The sequence below is a fragment of the Acanthopagrus latus genome, chromosome 6, assembly GCF_904848185.1.
Source record: "Acanthopagrus latus isolate v.2019 chromosome 6, fAcaLat1.1, whole genome shotgun sequence".
NCBI classification, from domain to species: Eukaryota; Metazoa; Chordata; class Actinopteri; order Spariformes; family Sparidae; genus Acanthopagrus; species Acanthopagrus latus.
The window spans coordinates 995,172-1,015,542 of record NC_051044.1 but is presented as its reverse complement, the minus strand read 5'-3'; the positions used below and the strand labels follow the sequence as shown (position 1 = coordinate 1,015,542).

Genomic DNA, 20,371 nt, shown 5'->3' with positions numbered 1-20,371 from the left:
CTCGATGCTGACGCGGCTCTTTGTGGGACTCTGGTTGTGTTAACGTTACATGAAAGCTCTTTCTGCTCTGCGATCCTCGTCAGGATGTGTGTCTGCTGCTGCTGCTGCTGTGTGGAAATGCACTCGAGAAACCAGCCGAGTATTCTGACTGTACCGAACAAATACTGTTGAGACGTCTGACTGTGGGGATAAAAACACATTTACTCTACTAATTAAGCTACGTGATCAGACAGGCTACACCTCATTTATATTCTTATTTGAAGACAATAAACAACACATTTTCTTTTTCTTTCTGGAGATCTCAGATGTTCTCTGTGGGTGACGTCGGAGCAGAGGGACGCTGACTTTTTACCAAAGGAACTGTTTGTTATCCAGCAGTGTTGCTGTGGGGAGGTTTAACAGAGAGCGCGTGCAGAGGGGTGGTGGAGGTGGAGGTGACTCGCAGGAGAGAGTAATTACACAGCAGTTAGCTGTTAGCATCTCTTTTTAATCTGCATGCAAATACACAATCAAAATATTCACAAAGGAATATGCAACATATGCTTTTAGGCACCAAAAAAAACAGAAAATATCCACACACACACACACACACACACACACACACACACACACAGTCGGACTCTCATTTTCTGTGAATTAAAGTACAAAAGGAGTTTTCAGCTAGCGTCGGTTATTTCCTGGATTAAAAGAGGAAAATAAATAAATAAATAATAAATAAATGAAGGGGTTAGCTCGCCTGCCTGCCAGCCAGCCCATCAGCCAATCAGCTAATTACACTGGTAATTGTGGTAATGAGGCTATGGAGAGTGCTCATCTCTTGGCCGGAAACCCCGTTCTCGCGGCCACTTCCATTAATAACAGTAGACGATACAACCACTGCAGGGCTTTTCAGTCCCAGCAGCACCTGCAGACAGATGCTGCCGTCGCACAAAAGGTTCCAACTTTTCAACTGCGGCCGTTTTGGTGAATTATCACGACGCTGTTTCCTTTCCCAGCTCAAGTTGTGTATTTTGTACCTGCATTTAAGTTAATTCAAGACTAAAACATGTGAAACCTTCTGTCCCTCTCTGTGTGTTCACATACGGGCGATCTCACACTTTTGGTAACAAACTGGGTTCATTTTAATCATTCCAGCTCCGTGTTTGTGTTCCTGCTGTGGTTCAGTCGGCCACGTAGTTGATTCATTTGGTTATTTGCCTGTTTTGGCTCGATCTGCTCGGTGCACACTGACGCAGCTGTGGTCCACTTCTGTCTGAAATAGATTCTGAGCGTATTCTCCACGGAGCACGGTGGCGAGCTGCTTCTGGGACGCCGCTGGAAACACGAGCATCGGCCCGGCGCTGTATTGTGGCCATGACGGGCCCGGTGGATGTCGGCCAGATCACAAGTGACAGGATGCACCAGGAGCCGTGACCGTGATTCAGGCGAGGCGTCGTGGGGCACATTTAATGCCAACTTCCTGTACCTGACAGTTCCTAAAATTACTGACATGACACCAGAAGCAGTTCTGTGTGTCTGATTGGTGCGTCACTAATTAAATAAACCTTCAGATGTGAAGTGAAATACTCTACTTGTAAGATCACAGGCTGTATTTCCCCTCTGTATTTTCAGGTTAGTTAAATCCTGCGACCTCTTTAAAACCTCCCTCTCCTCCTCCGAGGTCGACGTCCTGCCCGCCCGGCTGAGACTCCACAGCTCTACGCGCTGTGAATGGATAATCGCTGGTGTATTCACTGAACGGGGCCCCGAACGCTCAGCAAAAGGTGAATGGGCAGGCGGGCTGTCACAGAGCTGGAGACCTCTCAAACTCTGGCAGATTTTCATAAGAAAAGGCCATTAGTATGAGTGCAACACCAAGCACAAAAATTGATTTGGCCTTTCGCTCCACAACCTTGAGCACCGACCTTCGAAATACCTGAGGGGGGACTCACATCTAAAGAGAAGGGGAAGGAAGGCAGATGAAGGGGAAGGTGTTGAAATCTGTAATGGAGGAGGGAGCGGGCGAGGAGGGGAAGGAAGGCAGCGCTGAAATTAGAAAAGGAGCAGGAAGTAAACAAACTCTGAAGTCGGAGGGATTACGATGACAGTCCGAGGGAAGAGGAAGGTGTCGAGTCTCTCACCAGGACTCGTGGACAGCACCCTGCACGCATCACATCTCATCTCTGACCTTTTATTTACAGGACAGGAGATTTTACCAAAAGGTGATTCTGCTGCTTCTCTACCTCTCTTCATCTCCCTCAGAAAAAAACACCTCAGGCTTGTCCTCCATCTCTCCTCCTCCCTCTTCATTGTTCCTTCCACTTCACCCATTTTTTGCGGCTTCTTTGCCCACGCTGTCAGCTCCTGTTGGCTCTAATAGGAGGCCCCCAGCTTACAGTGTGACAGATATAATCAGGTTTGGAGGAACAGCTTTAGGCTGTGAGACAAATGGAGAAGCGGGAGGAAAAGGAGGAGGAGGAGGTGAAAATGGAGTTAGAGAAGGACGAGGTGGGAGATGAGGAGGAGGAGGAGGAGGAGAAACGGGTGAGGAGAGTGAAATATGGTGGAGAGGAAAGGTCAAGAAAAGAGAACTGAGGAGATGTGATGTGGAGGGAGGAAAGAGGACGGAGCGGTTGTGCAGTTCTGCAGTTCCTCCTCTTTTCTTGGTAAAACGAGAGACATCAACGCAGCTGCAGACGTCTGATTGGACGTCTGCTTGTGTTTGTTTACATGAAAGGCCTCCACAGATGAAGGAGTCGGGGCAGGAGATGTGTCGGGACGGGCCGAGGTGTGAGGAGGTGCCAGAGGAGTCCAAGAGAAGAGTTAGCACGGCATCACAAATAAAACCTCCACAGACAGTTTTCATTTCGGTCTCCAGGAGCTTAGATAAGCCGGGCAGCTGACCCGGTGGGTTCGGTATCAGCCGTCACATGAAATCGGCATCATATTCATTTAAATTCCCAGACAGAACACACACGGCGCCTGTCGAGCCTAAACTCTGCAAACAGCCTCGTTCGGCCGGCTGTAAACTGCATAAAAACATCAGGATGAGTGAAAAACTGAAGAACAGTCACTGCAAAGAACGAGATCTAACATCCGGAAATCCACCGAATCATTGATCCTGCTTAACACGACAAAACCGAGTATTTAGAAAGTGCTGAGTTATTTTCAGAAATGTAAATTTGACATTTTTGCCGCCTGGTGTGGAGGAATAACGTCTCTGAAGTCCGATCGTGTCAATGAGCCGAGTTTTTATTAGAGAAGTTAAAAGTATGAGAATATTTTCATGCTGCTCATCAGCGGGGAGACAGATTGATATGATCTGATGTGAGCTGACAGGGGTGGAGGAGAGGAACAAGGGAGCGGGAGGATGTGGAGGAAGAGATGGGACTTAAAAGCAAAAAAGAGGGATGAAGGGAGGGGAGGAGAAGAGAGGAGAGGAAGAGAGCGGCTGAATATGATGGAGGGAGATAAAAGGAGGGCGAAAGAAGAAGAGAGAAGATGGGAGGATGGAGGGAGGAGAACAAGGGAAGACAGAAAGGTAAGAGCGATGACTGGTGAGAGACGGAGATGATGTGAGGAAGATAAAGGACAGGAAGGAAGGAAGGAAGTATGAAAGGTTTAGCCTGCAGGAGTGAGAGAGGAGAATGAATGAAGGGAGGAAAAGAAGGACAGAAAGAGATACTGCTGGTGTGAAAGTGCATGTAGACAAGGTGTGTCTGGAACAATTAGAGAGGCGAGAGACGGAGAGGGATGAGTTAAATCTGTTATAGCTGGAGGTGAAGTCTGAGAGGATGGAGGGAGGAGAGGAAGATAACTGACATTAAGAGAGGGGACAGGACGATGAATCGCTGGGATTAGACTGAAGAAGGGCCAGAAAGAGAAGAAAACAGGAGGAGGAAGAGAGCGAGAGAGAGGGCAAAGCTACTAAAGCCTCCGACTCAGACGTGAGGCTACATATATTACAGGAAATTGGCCATCGTGGAAAATGCAGTGCAATTAAAAAAGGGCATATTGCTCCGAATGGCTGCAGATATGAGTCGCCTGCGGGCAGGTTGTGAGCAGCGGCACACGTCTGCATCGCAGCACTGACACATCTTTTAGGGAAATGTCTCCTTTCTGATTGTTCATCGGGTTCACCTGGAGTCAACCGGCTCACCGAGCTCGAAGCAACCGCACCCCGACGCCTCCGACCCTCCTCCACCTCCCCGTGTGTTCCACCGCGGCGAAGCCTTTATAAACCCGTCGACAGCGTTCATGTGATAGAGGGTCAAATTCTTGATATTTAAAGTATGAAAACAGTCATTTCATGTAGCTGAGAAATAAATTATAAGTAAGTAGCTAAATAATTTAGTTTCAAGCAGATTAAACAATGATAATTATGTTTAAGCTGCCAAAGAGGAACCCAGCGTCCTCACGTTACTGCCACCAAGACATGGAAACTCATCTGGTTTCAAGAACAACCAGAAAAAACCTCGCGTGGCTCCGTCCAGCTCGTCTGCTGTAATCCACGTCTGCAGAAGCTCCGAGGTCGAGCGGCGTGCAGACGAGTGTGGAAGGAAGCAGCAGGAAGCGACTGCAGTCCTTTGTTTGTTTGACGAACTTCATTCTAAACGACTTTGCTAATTTTATGAGAATTTCTTAGAAACCTTATTTTTCTGCCTGCTTCAGGAAATGACTTCTGTTTGAGGCTTCAGAGGCTCCGGCCTGCTGTGGTTTGGCTCTTCTAACGCAGCACAAACCGTCCAGGATCCAGAAAAACCTCTATTTGGGTTTTTGTTATTGGAGTTTTATAAGCGTTTGTTCAGAAGAGGAAGCTAGAACTCACTGAGCCCAAACATACAGCAGCTCACAGCCCGGACAGTGGAGCAAAACTACAGTGGAATAAAACAGAAGCGACAGAAGGAACAAGCTGCTGACGTGTGACTCACCTTGACAATATCACCCAGGTAAACGTCCTCCATCTTGTTTGGCACCTTCATCTGGAAGATCCGCCCCACCACCGCCGAGGAGTCTGGGAAGGCAGTGGGTGCAGCCGCGTTCTGCTGAGTCGCCGCAGACTCAGCGGTCTCTATGGCGACAGCATCCATCGCCCGGATACTTCCTGTCACTTCCTGGAAGTCCTGAAGGAACGAGGAGTGCATGGAGGCCTCCAGCTCGCTTCCTCTGCCTTCCCCGCCGGCCTCCATTAACACCATCTCGCCCAGCACGTCGATCTCCACCTCGGCACAGACGGGCGGAGGCAGCCAGCCCGCTACGGCGAGAAGCAAGCCCAGCAGCAAGGCTCTAGTCCTGGGTAGTCTGACATCGAGGCCCCTGCTCGCCCCGAGGCTTCCCAAACTTAGTTTATTGCGCATTCTTTGCCTTTTGTCACTGACACAGAAAGTAAAATAAAAAGGAGGATGTCCAAGTGGGAGGGGGGGACTCAGGGGGGAGCATGCACCCCCGACAGATAGAGCAAATCCGTCCTTTCAAATCTCCCTCCCTCCTTCTCCTTCTCCGCCCACTCTTCAGCCGAAAGCTCTGCTGCTCGCCTGGCGCCGGGCGAGAATCTTCTCTCCTTCTTCTGGTCCTCCTCCTCCTCCTCCTCCTCTTTTGTCCTCCTTTCCCTCCTCCCTCGGCTTTATTCTTGCTCTTCCCCTCTGTCCTTTGTGCTCGGCCCTCAGAGGTTTAGGAGTCCCATTGTGCCGAGCACCTTTGAGATCTGTGAGGAGACAGACAAAGACAGAAGACACGGTTAGAGGAGTCTCTTTCAGAGCAGGAAGACACGTCCAGCCTCCAGCCACTCCACACTCAGTCCCGTCACAACTGCAACACCTCAACTTAAAGCGCCGCACTGAATCAAAAGTCAATCCCCTTGATAAGTTCAGCCCCTTAAACTGATTCGTGCCACGCAAATCTCATTGTCGATAGAAATCCATCATGAAGGGGGGGGAGGGGGGATAATATTATCAATGCTGTGGAGTAATCTGATTAGTTCTTGCAACAATTCAGGCTCTCTCACTTTCACCCTCTCTCCTCTCACACGGCTTCTTATGAATCGCTCATCGGTGACTTCAGACCGGAGAACAGAAGAAGAGCCGGAGGGACAGAGACAGATAGAGAGAGAGACAGAGAGAGAGAGAGAGAGAGAGAGAGAGAGAGAGAGACAGAGAGAGAGAGAGAGAGAGAGAGAGAGAGACAGAGAGAGAGAGAGAGAGAGAGAGAGACAGAGAGAGAGACAGAGAGAGAGAGAGAGAGAGAGAGACAGAGAGAGAGGTGGTGGTGATGGAGGGAGAGAATAAGATGGATGGATGGAGGCGAGAGTAAAGGTGATATACGGTGGGACCTTGGATTAGCCAACAATGCCAAACCAGTCAAAGCCTTCTTGGAACCGCTAATGAATGCATGCCTCCTCTATTGTGAGAGGGGTCAAACTGAGTGTGTGTGTGTGTGTGCGTGTGCGTGTGCGTGTGTGTGTGTGTGTGTGTGTGTGTGTGTGTGTGTGTGTGTGTGTGTGTATTGTCAGTGTGGAGGACTGAACTCTGTGTTTGTTATTCATACAGCTCTTTTATAGAGAAAAAGATCCCCTCCTGCACAAGTGTGTGTGTGTGCGTGTGTGTGTGTGTGTGTGTGTGTGTGTGTGTGTCGACACAACCGATTTCCCCCGAGGGCTTTCGTCAGAGAGAAAGAGATGGACAGAAAGCAGAAAAGACAGAATGAAAGAGAATAAGAAAGGAAGAAGGGGGGAAAGAGCGAGACCCCCCGCTGTGTCTCCACTCTGCCCGCTGGAGAAAGTGAAATCACCGCAGGACTCCCCCGGGAACAACAACACGCGGCCTCCCAGGTAGCTTCTGACCGACTCAAAGGACTCTTTGTTGTTGCTACCTCGCCCTCGCCGCGCATCACCTTTGGAGGAAACTTTGTTTTTTAATCACGAGCCGATCCCCCGCTGTTAAAGCTTTTGTCGACTTCAGGAAGTAAAATAGCTTCGACTCAAATTCTTCTTCTTCACTCCTGCAAGCCGAGAATTCTTTAGCTTTGTGAAAGTCAAGACATTCACTCTTTGAAATTTAGTTTTTTCATTGATGCTACCTTGGAATAATTCCCGCTCACTATCTGGAGTGTTAAAGTTTTTACCAAGCCCTCCTGAAAGTAGTCCAAGATGGCTGCCAGGGATAAACTCCTTTCCTTTCATGTATGCTACCTTCAACTGCAGCGCCAGGGGCAACGTCCCTCCTATTTCCCCTTTCCCCTTAATGCCTTTTCACTGCTCAGTCTGTCATCTGTTTCTCTTTCTTTTCAATCCTTTTATTATTTTCTTTCACTGCATCTCTCTGACTCTCTCTCAGGATGACTTCATGTTTTTTTTTCTTTTTCTTTTGTCTGTCTCACACAGCTTCCTGTTTTCTGTCCTCCACACCTCCTCTCAGGACCTGTGCAGACCTGCTGTCAACATCCATCATGAGATATCCAATCACACGGGGACAGCTCTGAGAACAGGTGTGAACAACTCCAGGACACATCGAGGACGCAATCTGATCTCCGTGTGCTTCACTGTGATGTAAATTACATGTTTGGACTCTGTTAACCTGCCAGTGTCAGCAGCAGCTGTCTGTTTCAACCGACCATATAATTGAACCAGTCACCACAATGTCACCAGACTCCCTTAACAAATTGTCTGATTGTAAGGATTGTTGGGTTAAAAGAAACTTTATAACCATTGTTAAACACTATCATGGACAGATTCTTAATCACTGGTGCCTTCTTGTGAATTCAGCATTAAATGCAAAACATAAAATAAACCATTACCTCATTATCACCAGACTCCCTTAACAAATCGGACGATTTTAGGTTGTTAAGTAAGATACAAATTTGTAAACATTATGAAACTGTGTCTCTGACAGATTCTGACTCATTGTGTCCTTGTTGTAAATTCAGCATTAAATGTTTCAGCTGAAGTTGTTTGTCTCCTTGTAAAAAGTGTCAGTTTGTGGCAGCATGTCTGTACCAGCCTGTCTGCTTCTGTGTCTAAAGTGCTAAAGTCTTACCTGCCAACATTGATCAGCTGTTTGAACACACTGTTTACACTGATTTCACCATTTACACTCCATTTATGAAAGAAGAAACATGTTATTGATCTGAACATGTCACATGTTACAAAGACACTAAACAGGAACAATATAGGCGACTTCTTTGTCCCCGTGGAGAAAGTCCCCAGACTCCCTTAACAAATGTGTCAGTTTAGTGAGTTGTTGAGTTGGAGACACTTTATAAACTCTGTGAAACTCTGTCTCTGACTCAGAGACTCTGCATTATCTGGACCTTCTTGTAAATGTTCAACATTAATTTTCTTCTTTCTTTTTCTAAAAATTAAATAAAGAGCAGGAAGTGAAATCTGATCCCAAAGTGAGCTGACGGTGAGAGCTGTCCACTTGTGATCGGATCACTGAGGACGGATGTTGACACCAGGTCTGAACAGGGCCTCTGAAATCTCTGAACCCTTCAAGGCCTTTTTCCCCTCCTCATCAAAAACACAGCCTGTCTATTCATTGCGTGACAATAGAGCTGATGATGGCGGGGGAGTGTCGCTATGAGAGAGCCTGCAGAGCTGTCTACGCCGCTGGACAAAGAAGAACTGCCACTCAGAGAATGAAGGACACACAGACAGAGAGGTAAAGAGACGCTGTCACCTACAACACCACCCTCCCTCCGAAACACACTCCACCCTCCTCTGGGCATTGATCACCCCGACACCGACGCAGAGACCGCTGAGGAAAAAAGGCAGAGGACATTTTGGCAAAGCGCCAGACAGACTGTCTGATCGTTTTCTGCATCAGAAGTAGATGTTTGAGATAAACACCGACACAAGAAACTCAGAGAGAGGAAGAGCGAGAAGAGACTAAATGTCAGACAAACTCCACCTGAGTCCACCTGCAGCCAGGTGCCTCCTGATTGGCCCAAAACATCAAAGAACTACAACTTAGCGATGGTGTTACACAGACTGGTGTGTGTGTGTGTGTGTGTGTGTGTGTGTGTGTGTGTGTGTGTGTGTGTGTCTAACATTGCCCACAGCTAACAGATTAGCATTTAGCCTGAGGTTGTGGGGCCAGTCGGGGGGAGACTTGTGTGTGTTTTTATGGAAGTGTCAGCCCAAACTAGTTCACCGGGCACCATGGCGACACCTTTGTTCTGACCAGGCACTTCACGATGTGTGTGCGTGCGTGTGTGTGTGTGTGTGCGTGTGTGTCAGAGAGAGACTCTCCTCCTATTGGCCGAGGTCTGTCAGAGTCTCTCGCTGCCCTGCAATTACTTCACCAGTAAGTGCAGATTTACGGTGTTGGAGGAATGACTGTCGGGAAGACTTTCCCACATGTTGATCACAGTCGGCTGCGTGGGCGGGAGGATGAGCCTCACATGTTTGCATGTGTTCTGGGCGTTTGGGGATTATCAGAAATTGAGTTTATTCCTCTTCACTGTATTTGTCCTGATTCAAACTGAAACAGAAGCAGCTTATGAACTTGAGGAAAACTGAGCGGCGTGTTGAAAAACAAGCCTTTTAATAATTGGCTTCATGTCGTCTTTGCTTCACAGAACCAGGGATAATTAAACGGATGTACTCGTCAGACTAATGGAGTGGGTTTCTGGCTAAATACAAAAGGTAGCGTCCTGAATAGAGAGCGTGAACGCAGCCGAGTTAATCCTCAACACTTGTGCAGCTCGCTGTGTAAACCCAACAGTCGACGCTTCACTGAAGGCTTGTTGTTGTTCGCCGTGTGTTTGTGTAAAGCTGATGATTTTCATGAACAGAAAAAAAAAACAGAAGAATGCTGGAAGTTTATTTTATTTTCTTCTAAAACCACAGCAGCTGCAGCGCTCAAAGAGACGAGGCAGCAGTAATGGAAGTGTAATGACTGGTTCAGAACACGAGGTTCTCCAAGTGAGACGTCACATTAACTGTGACTGTGAACCTTTAATATCAGACATACTGACACTGGGTTGTTTGTCTCGACTGCAGCAGAATGTGTTTTATACCTGAGGTTCATCTCTTCATTATCCAAAGGTTGATTTATTCTGCAGTCAGCATCAAGCGTCACATCATTTAATTCGGGAGAATGTAGAGTTTCAGTCCGACTCATTCAAAGTCCAAAGTACATTTTCTTTTTCTGAGAACGGATGAATTCATCAGAATTTATCAGAACATGGTGTTTTCTTTTGTGTTTTACTATAAAGACTGAACTTCAGGAAGTGAAGTTACTTTTTATTTGTCCTTGGATGTTTGAGACTTCCATGTGACCTTTCTTAAGCGAGTTACAGCCATTTATCATATTATCATCTTCTGTGTTTATCCCAGTAGAAACCGGTACCATCCTAAATTTTATTTTCTGACCATGTAGATGTGTCCAAAAAATGGTTTAGCGAGTCAATAGAAAGGTCCAAACAAGACATATGATCCACTTACAGAGCTCAGAAAGTCACTCTGCAGAGTTTTGAAGTATGCAGCACAAATGTTACTGAACATCTTCCAGTAAAAGTTATTTCAAGCTGCCGTCGGCTGCCTGGGTGTTTCAGGGAAAACAGAATATCAAAGCTGATAAAACATACATTTAATTTATCAGACATTGTTTAAAGCTCTTTGCTGTTTTCTTGTAAATGTATTATAATGATTACATTTCCATTTTGAGACGTCGAGTCTGTGTCTCGTCCTCAGCTTCTCTCCGATGACTTCAACATCAGACTTCCTTCTTCAGAGTGAAGCAGCTCAGAGGTAAAAATATCCAGACATGACACCTCGTCCTCCTCACGGTCAGGTTGCGAGGACATCTTTATAAATAAACAGTTAACTGGACACTCGCATGCCTTCACTGCCTCTCTTCCTCTCAGGGGGATTGAATGGACTTGGACGGGAAAATGGGGGACAGGGCAGCGAGAGGCGACCGGAGAGCAGGGTTCAGAGAGGAGAGCACAATGTGAAAACTGCTGCATGAAGTTTAAAGTTAGCAGCGGGCAGATGCATTTCCTATTTTGTGTTATGACCAGGCTGCTTGTCCAGAGATATCTGAAGTGTTTAATGCCTCGTTACTCTCCGATATTACATCTGACAAACGTCTCAACAGTCTGATATCCAACATGTTCATCTCAGAGTCATAAACACACGTCTGCTGCGTCTCCTCACCAACATTCAACGTGCAGCCGGTTTGTGACGCATATTTACTTTAACAATTAGTTCATTTAATTTAGCTTAAATCCGTTAATCACTGAAGTGAATGTCAAGCGAAATGTTGAGCTTTTGTTTTGTTTTTTCTGCTTGTGTATCATGTAAATTGATATTTTGGAGGTTGGAGCTGAAAATTAACAGTTTTTAATGTTTCCATTTTGCTGAAGCGATCGTTCACATACAGGATGTCAGGATGTCACCCTCCCCTACAGAGGGCTGATCGTCTCTGCTCTCTGCTCCCCCTCTGTTGTTCGGGTGGAGGGTGGAGGGTGGAGGGTGGAGGAGACTTCATGGGTGGTGTCACGAGACCAGAGACGGAGTTTAATGCCGTCACTGGGGTCTGATGAGGAGGAGGAGACGGGACGGAGGACAAGGACGGTCACGTTTCTAGAAAGTCTTTGATTCTCTCCCACGGGAGGAAATAAAACCTGTACCTGAGGTAGGACACACACACACACACACACACACACACACACACACACACACACACACACACACACACACACACACACACACACACACACACACACACACACACACACACACACACACACTCTGAATTAACGAGGTGAGCACACTGTAAGGAAGAAGTCCGACACCAGCGAGAGGAAACACCCTGAAACTAAATATTAAGAGCTCTCAATCAACCATCCATCAATTTGTCAATCAACAATCAGATAATCAGCAGATTAATCAATAATGAAAACAGTCATAAGTTGCAGTCTTACTATAAATGACACCTTTAATTAGTGGAGGACATTCTTTCACATATTACGGAGCAAACGATGGACTGATAAGATGAGAGGCTGTTAAATCAATCAAATCATCTTAAATGATGCTTAATTGTTGCCATGATATTAAATGATGAAAAAAATGGATAGCTTGATATTCACAGCGAAGTCTAAAAATCATTTTACATACGTTTTGTGAAGGAGTATTTGTTATTTTTGCCCTGAGCAAAGTTCCCTGCATATCTACACTCACGACCTCTCTGGTGATCAAACATCACAACTAACTTTATAACCGTGTTGTTTCCCGTCAGTCGTCTCCACACAGCGTGACAGCAACGGCCTCAAATAAAGAACTCAGCGTCCAAATAAAGAAAGCAAATCCCCCCGACGCAGCCAATCAGGAGATCTTTCCCCTCCATCAGCCTCCCTCTCTCTCCACCTCCTCTTCCTCCCTGTTTCTCCACCTCCTCTTCCTCCCTCTCTCTCCACCTCCTCTTCCTCCCTCTCTCTCCACCTCCTCTTCCTCCCTCTCTCTCCACCTCCTCTTCCTCCCTCTCTCTCCACCTCCTCTTCCTCCTGTCTCTCCTCTCTCCTCCTTACAGTCACAGCTGAGGCCTCTGATTGGCCGAGACGGGACGAGAGCGCCCGGAGAAGCAGAAGGAGGAGGGAGACTTTCTAAAACGGTGACATTCCTGAGGAAGCTCGCAGACTGACAGGTGACACTGACGCCACGCAGGACCGAAATACTGCAACACAGACACACACACACACACACACACACACACACACACACACACACTTACTGTTGCAGCTGTTGGATTACGTTGCGTAGGTGTTTACCTTTACAGTGAGATTTGGATATTTTAAGCAGAGATTAGGCTCATTTGAGGTATTTAGGCGTCTCGCTCATCCACAGCGATCTGCAGGGTGGAAGGAGGAGAGTGAGATTATGTTCCGGTGTGTGAGGAGAGAGGAAGTCTGCATTGTTCTGAAACAGTGTGTGTGGGAGAGAGAGGTGATGACGGAGTGTGTGTGTGTGTGTGTGTGTGTGTGTGTGTGTGTGTGTGTGAGCATTTAGAAGTCATTATCGGCTGCTTATGGACGAATTTCAAAAACAGCTCAGAGAGAAAAAAACTGAACAACCTGTGAGGAGGCAGCTGCCTGGAAACAGGTTCTGATCCGCTCAGCTGCAGTTTTAAAACAAAGTACATGTGAATGTACGGCAGCGAGGAGCGAGTCAGAGGGAGACAAGGAGATAAGGAGAGGAGACAGGGAGCGAAGAGGAGGCGATAATAGGAGACAAGGAAAGGAAAGGAAGAGACAACAGGAGACCAGAGATGAGGCAAGGAAAGTGAACAAGTCTGGAGGAGACAAGAAGAGGAATCAAGGACAAGTATAGAGGAAAGGAAAGGAGAGGAGAGAAGAGGAGGAGACAAAGAGAGATGACAAAGACAGGAAACATGGACAGGAATCAAGGAGAGGAGACGAGATGAAAGGAGACAAGGAGAGGGAAGGAAACAAGTAAAGGAGACAAACAAAGAGAGAAAACAAGGAGAGGAATCAAGTAGTGAAGATAAAAGGAGGGAGAAGGTGCAGAAAGGAAAGGAAAGGAAAGGAAAGGAAAGGAGGAGATGAAGGCAGGATAATTACACACTAAAATAAAGACGGACTCAACGACGTGATGACCTCTGAATCAAACATCAGTTAACATCTTATTAATTCCACAAAAAAACAAACAAGTGAAACGAGATGTTGAGCGATGACAGAAGATCAGAGAGGACCGAGGAGCCGAGCAGCAGGAGTCAGAGCTCCACCAGAACCAGAACCGGAACAAACACCACATTACAAACCTGCAACAACCACAAACCAGCCGGCAGGAATAACAACTCCTGACAGAGATCCGGCCACTCCTCACTCACACCGGCTGTGATATCGCAGGCAGAGAAGCGCGTGTGTGTGACGGACGGCTGGAAACAGATGTGAACCCGACTCATAAAACACAGCGACGTGGTGGGAAAACCAGCCGAGCGGAAAAACAACACGACAGAAGGACGAGAGAGGAGCGAGCGGCGGCTGGCAGCAGGCTCCTGGGTGGAGCTCACATGTAAATATGATCCATCATGAAACTGATCAGCCTGCAGATGTCCAGCCACAGATGTGTGTACATACGGGTCAGAAATCTGAGCCTGTCATGTCATGACATTAACCTGGTGTTTGTGTGTGACGAGTTAAAAGTCGGACAGTCACTGATTTAGTTTCATGACTTTCCGTTGTGTGCTGATGAAGACACAGGTGATAAACGGTGTTATTTGCAGCAGGTTTGTGTGAAGAGACACGAGGTTCATCTTTGAGGCACGGAAGCCATTTTGAGCTACAAAGACACAACAGGGAGACTCGTGACCCGACATGCGGCGGGTGGGGAAGCTCTTCCGGACCTCCCGGCGTTCCCAAAACACACCAGGAAGGTTTTGTTTTCTCGAGTGACACAGACGACCTGCGGCGACCGGGACGCCGTTTATTATCTCCAAAAACAAGATCGCAATCGACCAAATAATCCTCTCGTCGAAAACAAGATTGTTTTACCATGAAAGCACGACACTTCAGACGAACATCACAGGAACGTCTTCTCCTTTGTTGTTTCAACATTAGCAAAGAAGTCAAACCAAACACTCAACTTGACCGAGATGAAAGAAACAGAAAAACTTCCTGCTGATGGAAAATATTGTTCAGATCGAAGTTCGGTTTCCTCCTGCCACTGTAATGACTTCACAAAGACTTCCTGTCCCCCCCGAGGGCTCGATGGGCTTTAAGTTCCTCGAAATGAGGATTTAATTTGAGGCGAGGCAAAAAAAATAAAATAAAACTAAAAGTGGGACCAGCGGGGCAGAATCATGGGAATTGCAGTTCTTTTGCGAACGCAGCCAAACACACGTCCACTTTGATTAGAGTCGTGTTTTTGGAACGTTGAAGCATCAGCGCTTTCACTCGCTCGCTCACAAGGCTCATAGGCTTTAAGGAGAGAGAGAGAGAGTGTGTGTGTGTGTGTGTGTTAGCGAGTGAAGGCTAACAGCTCATAAGGGGAAAGAGCGGCGATGCTTTGCGCATCTCAGTAGGCTAATTATAACACTGCAACGGCTGCAAAAATGAAACATGAAAGAATTAAAGATCACAAAGAGAGAGAGAGATGGAGTGTTGTGTGAGAGAGAGAGAAGAAAACAACAGAGGGAGAATAAAAGAGAAGGAGGAAACACAATTATTGTTAAAGAATGTGTAGGTAGCAGCAGTAATTACATTTTACTCCAATTAGATCGCACAAGTTGTGTTTCCTCTCTCACCTCCCTCTCGACTGTTTCTCAGGAGACACACACAGCAAAGTAACGTGAATAACGAGCAAGCTAACAAGCTGCACCTGAACACACCTGAACGCACCTGAACGCACCTGAACACTCCCGAACACACCTGAACACACCGCACAGACTACAGCAGATGGCCAACGAGCTCGTGCTAACTGCACCCGATTGAGAGGCAGTACCTCTTCAGACCAGCAGGTGGAGGTCGTCTGTAGATGTCACTTCTAATGGAGAACAGGTCGCGGTTTTTATCAACACGAGGCGACAAAACACAGACATGTTTCTGTATCTGCTCTCTGTTCAAGGTCTGCTGTCAGAGTGTGTGTCTGTGTGTGTTTCTGTCTTTCAGGGACGAGTTCACTGAGGACGACACCGATGAACGAGACAGAACGATGTGTGGGTCAGCAGCCGAGGTTACAGTTCCAGAGACGTCTCCAGGAAACGATCGTAAGTCGATGTAAAGTCCAAAATGACATTAATCAACGTGTGTGTGTGTGTGTGTGTGTGTGTGTGTGTGTGTGTGTGTGTGTGGCCGGGTCCAACTGGGACCACCAGCCAAGACTTGAGATACACTGACAGCTGGGAGCAGCTGGTTACATGTGAGTATTTGACTCCGTGGGTGTGTGTGTGTGTGTGTGTGTGTGTGTGTGTGTGTGTGTGTGTGTGTTTTAGATAGACAGCTGGGGACAGTTGCTAGTGTGACAGAAAATGACAGCCGGGCAACACTAGACCTTCTATATGCTCCACCACACACACACACAGTGTCTCTCTCACACACACACACACACACACACACACACACACACACACACACACACACACACCCCTCTTCCTCTCCTCACCCCTTCAGCCGCAGACTTGCTAATCTGTGGCCTTTAATCCGAGCGTCTCTTCAATCCGTGCACTTTCCCTCCCAGGTGCCATCCTATTCCCTCCCAGCATGCTCCGCCTTGCTTCCCTCTGACGGCTCCGATCGTGGTAAATAACCCGACAGGCTCTATTTTTAGACTTAAACACAGTCAGAGGTCACAGTAAGTTACGCTGAAGTCAAACTCGCACAACAAATTCATACGAGAGATCATTTATTTTATAAAAACAAGGCTGCCGTGTGTTTAGACGAAACGGTTTGACCTTCACTCATCGTCTCACACACACAGACTCTCTGCTCAGATAAACAGCTATTTTTGTACCACGAGTGAGTCGATACGCTTTATATTTATAATATGAATCATTTTATAAGACTGGATGTCAGTGCAGCTGTTTACAAGCGGAGACAGGCGTCTCGTCTGAGATGAAACAGTCTTCATCTGCTGGAGGAAAAAGCAGAGTTTGCTTCCAAAATGTCGTTTTCATTTTAAATACTTCTTCATGTTTGACAGATTCTTGCAATCTAAATCTAAACATTGTGACAGATGTGGAAGTTACGACTTTAGAGTCGCTCTAACAATAACTCTGTGTGTTAACCTTTGGATGTGGATAACTCTGAGCTGGACATTATTCTCCTTCACAGATTATTTTACTCATTACCATTATTATTATTATAAATAACCTTTACAAAAATGTCACAGGTGAAATGAGTGTCTTCACTAAAAAACCCTCAGATCTCTTCCAGGAGCCGTCAGGTGTTCGGAGTTTGATTGAGCTTCCTGTTCGGCTCCTTTTAGCTCCAGAACACAAACCAACTCTGGTCTCCTCAAAGATAAACACGACTAATCTGGGTCAGCCGAGCGCAGGTGAAGTCCCACAGAACAGTTTGTCTACACACACTGCAGTGACCTGGATACTGCAGCAGCCTGCATGTCCTCTGTGTGTGTGTGTGTGTGTGTGTGTGTGTGTGTGTGTGTGTGTGTGTGTGTGTGTGTGTGTGTGTGTGTGAGATGAGTTTGCAGTGATAGTCATCTCCTCCCATCCCCCCCCCGGCTGATGCAGGTCATCAATTCTCATCTGTGTGTCTCTGCTATCTTCACGTTCAGCTCCGAGTTATAAATACACGAGCAGGCAGCAACGCAAACCAGTCGGCAAATCTGCTGACGAGCCGGTCGGACAGGAGCAGAAACAGTCGTCCACCTGAACTCACAACGCGACAGCAGCCTGCAAACCTTCACAGGCTGGCAGCAGACAAACAAGACAAGAAATGGTTTCATGAAATTCAGACGTTTTAATCTGAATGTCCACAGGTCAAATCAAAATAATCGCACCTCGTTATTGTCACTGGATCGCTCCGGTTCTGATGAGAACTTAAAAGTGTCACAATCCTCAGGCGGGTTCTCAGAAATCCACCTTTCAGCTGTTCCACTAACATCTTCCTTCCTGCCGTCAACAGATCAGCGATCAATAACAGCATCTCTCTCTTTATTCAGTCAGCTCAGAAGTCAGATCCGTCCCTCAGTCAGCCTGTCAGCTTCTTCTTCACTCAATCAGTCCGTCAGTGTTACTGAGTCGTCCATGAGTCCGGCTGGATGTTCTGTCAGTGATGCAGGCGGGCAGCAGGCCGTTCACTCCTCCAGGGTTTCACCTTCTCTGCCAGTCACTCACTACGCTTCCATAATTCACTGCAGCCAGTCGTTCATTCAGCCAGTCAGTATCTCACTTCTACCTTTGTCCCCCTCCACCTCCACCTGCACAGTCACCGCAGACGTCTCAGCTCCGAGGCTCCATTCTTTATCTCTATGATAATAACGGGCCGCAGCTGGAAGCCGAGCGGGCCGAGCAATGTGACCTCCAACTCCTCCGGCAGGGTTCTGAACGCACCACAGCTCTGAGTCTTTCCCCCGTCTGCTGAATTTATCAGTCGACTGGACGGAGGCGGCGAGCGTCGCTGAGCTGATGTTTATCGCCGGGTTTTATTTTTCACCTCTGTGCTAAATGTTTCTTAACGCTGCGCTGTAAAGAGATTTAGTTTAACGCCGCGAGAGATCAAACTTAAAGCTCCTCTAAACTGTTGCAAATGGAAACACAAGAGAACAGTTTGGTCGAGTGACTGTGAGAGTGTCTGGTTGACTTCTTATGATATGGGAGCAAATGTGTTGTTAATGGCCGAGGGTCAGATGATAACAAATAAATGACTGCAACATGTCTCATTTAAAAGGAGGAAGCGCTGGCAGGAGCGCGTCCTGCAGTACTTCAGCTTCTGCATCACGTTAACGACTCTCCAGCCTTCATCCACTCGTCTGTGTGAAGTGCAAAACAGCCTCTTTGATGCTAATCGCTCAATTAAGATGTGATATTCTTTCGATTCCAGTGCACTGTGCAGCACAAGGTTGTGTCAAGGCGACACCAAACTCCTGTTATCTAAAGATACACACACACACACACACACACACACACACACACACACACACACACACACACACACAGATAACATTAACGCAAAGTGAAAAAGAAAGAGTTTGAGTAGAAGGAAGGAGAGAGACAGCGAGTCACTGAGTCTGAATATCTGGTGTTTCAGATGAGAGAAAGTGTGTGTGTGTGTGTGTGTGTGTGTGTGTGTGTGTGTGTGTGTGTGTGTCAGCATGCTAACACACTCACGATGTTGACGTTAATAATATGTGATTTTTTTATTAATGACTCCCACACTGACTTGTTGATTCCTGAATCTGAGGGCGTGCACACGCGGCGGTACGTTCCCATGACGGACGGTACGTGGAGTCTGCTCACTTCACGGCTGACGTCACCGGAGCCTCGAACGCAAGAGCGGCTAAAAAGAGCTCCATAAGTGGATGATACATATAGGAGGGCAGAAAATAGCACTTCCTACCTGTACGGGCAGAGACCATGAGTCAAACAGTGAAGCCAGAGGAGGAACAGAAGGAGAAGGAGAAGTGAAGCGAGGTGTTGCTGCTCTGTGTTAATCTGCAGCAGCAGCAGAGAGCAGCTCAGGGATTCAGAGCGTCGCGAGGCTTCATGCAGGCCTCAGGATAACAATGGTATTTAGTAGCATGTAAACCAGCGAGCCTGACACACAGACCTGCAGATACTCCTACAGAGAACACGTGCACACGTGTGTACACTCAACACACACACAGTGAGTCTGAGGGATTGTAGGCGGCAGCCACACTGCTGCACACAGAGATAGCTCTCTCGCTCTGTCTTTTCTGCTCTGCCTGCCCTAATGACTTTCTCTCTGCCTCCCCCCTCCCTCCCGCTCTCTCTCGGGTAAGTGGGTGACAGTCTTTTAAAGTGCAGTCCTGTACCTTCTGATAGCAGCCAGCAAACAATGAATGTATTGGCCATGCTACTGGATCTGCGAGCGTCTCAGAATAACAACGAAGCCGAGGGAGGAAGCTGTGGACGAATTAATGTGGTTCAAAGAAGAGCTGACTCTCTCTCCTCTGTAAACAAACAGAGGCGGGAGACTCGTCCTTTGTCTCCGCTGAGAATGAAGGACACGTTTCAGTTTGTACCGAAGGATGAAAAGAACGACAAAGTCAAAATATTAGAAATGCTGATCGTGTTTAAATTCTTTGCCTCGTACCGTCTTGGTGTGTCGGCCGGTTACTGAGATAAAATGTTGGCAGTCAGTGTTTCTGTAAACAACAGACTCATTCAGACTTCGTGTTTATGACCCGACTTATCAGGCGTTTCAACATTTGTAAAGGTGACACCGCTGGATAATCTTAAAGAGAAGTCCGGACCTTGTTTGTGTGAACAGCACCAGGATCTGGACCCTAAACTAGATGTTTTTGTGCCTAAAATATATTAAATCATAAGAACAGCGTAGTCACAACATAAACTATAACACTGAAACTAAAGAAAGGTGAAGTTGGGTTAATTCTCACCGAGTAGAACACAAAGCTCAGAACATTCTTGGCGTGCTTTCCTTCACCGGGAGGCTGAGAGGGTCTGAGCCTCGACCTGAACGTTCAAACAGAATTCATATCATTCTTGCAGACTCGGCTGATTACAGGCCGAGCTCTGCGGAGGCTCGACACCTGGTTTGAGGTGAACTTCAAGAGAAACTGTGGCTCTGCAGCAAATCCACCTGATGTCTCAGGACTTAAACACAGAGCAGATGATGGCAGAGCGCCTCAAGCTTTTTCTCCTCACTCCTTCATTTTTCTGTGAAGCTGAAGCATGTTGGAGGTTATAAAAATGTGTTTTTCTAAAGTTTCTTC

General features: G+C 47.1%; 1 protein-coding gene across 1 annotated transcript in view; it reads right to left on the bottom strand.

Moving 5' to 3' along the window:
* The window catches only part of dag1 (dystroglycan 1), a 50,122-nt gene that overhangs the window by 16,916 nt on the left and 12,835 nt on the right, over positions 1-20,371 (bottom strand). Inside the window, exon 2 of the mRNA XM_037101508.1 lies at positions 4,911-5,683. Coding sequence (XP_036957403.1) covers positions 4,911-5,336 — 426 coding nt within the window. The 5' untranslated portion in view covers positions 5,337-5,683. The remainder of the gene's footprint in view (positions 1-4,910; positions 5,684-20,371) is intronic.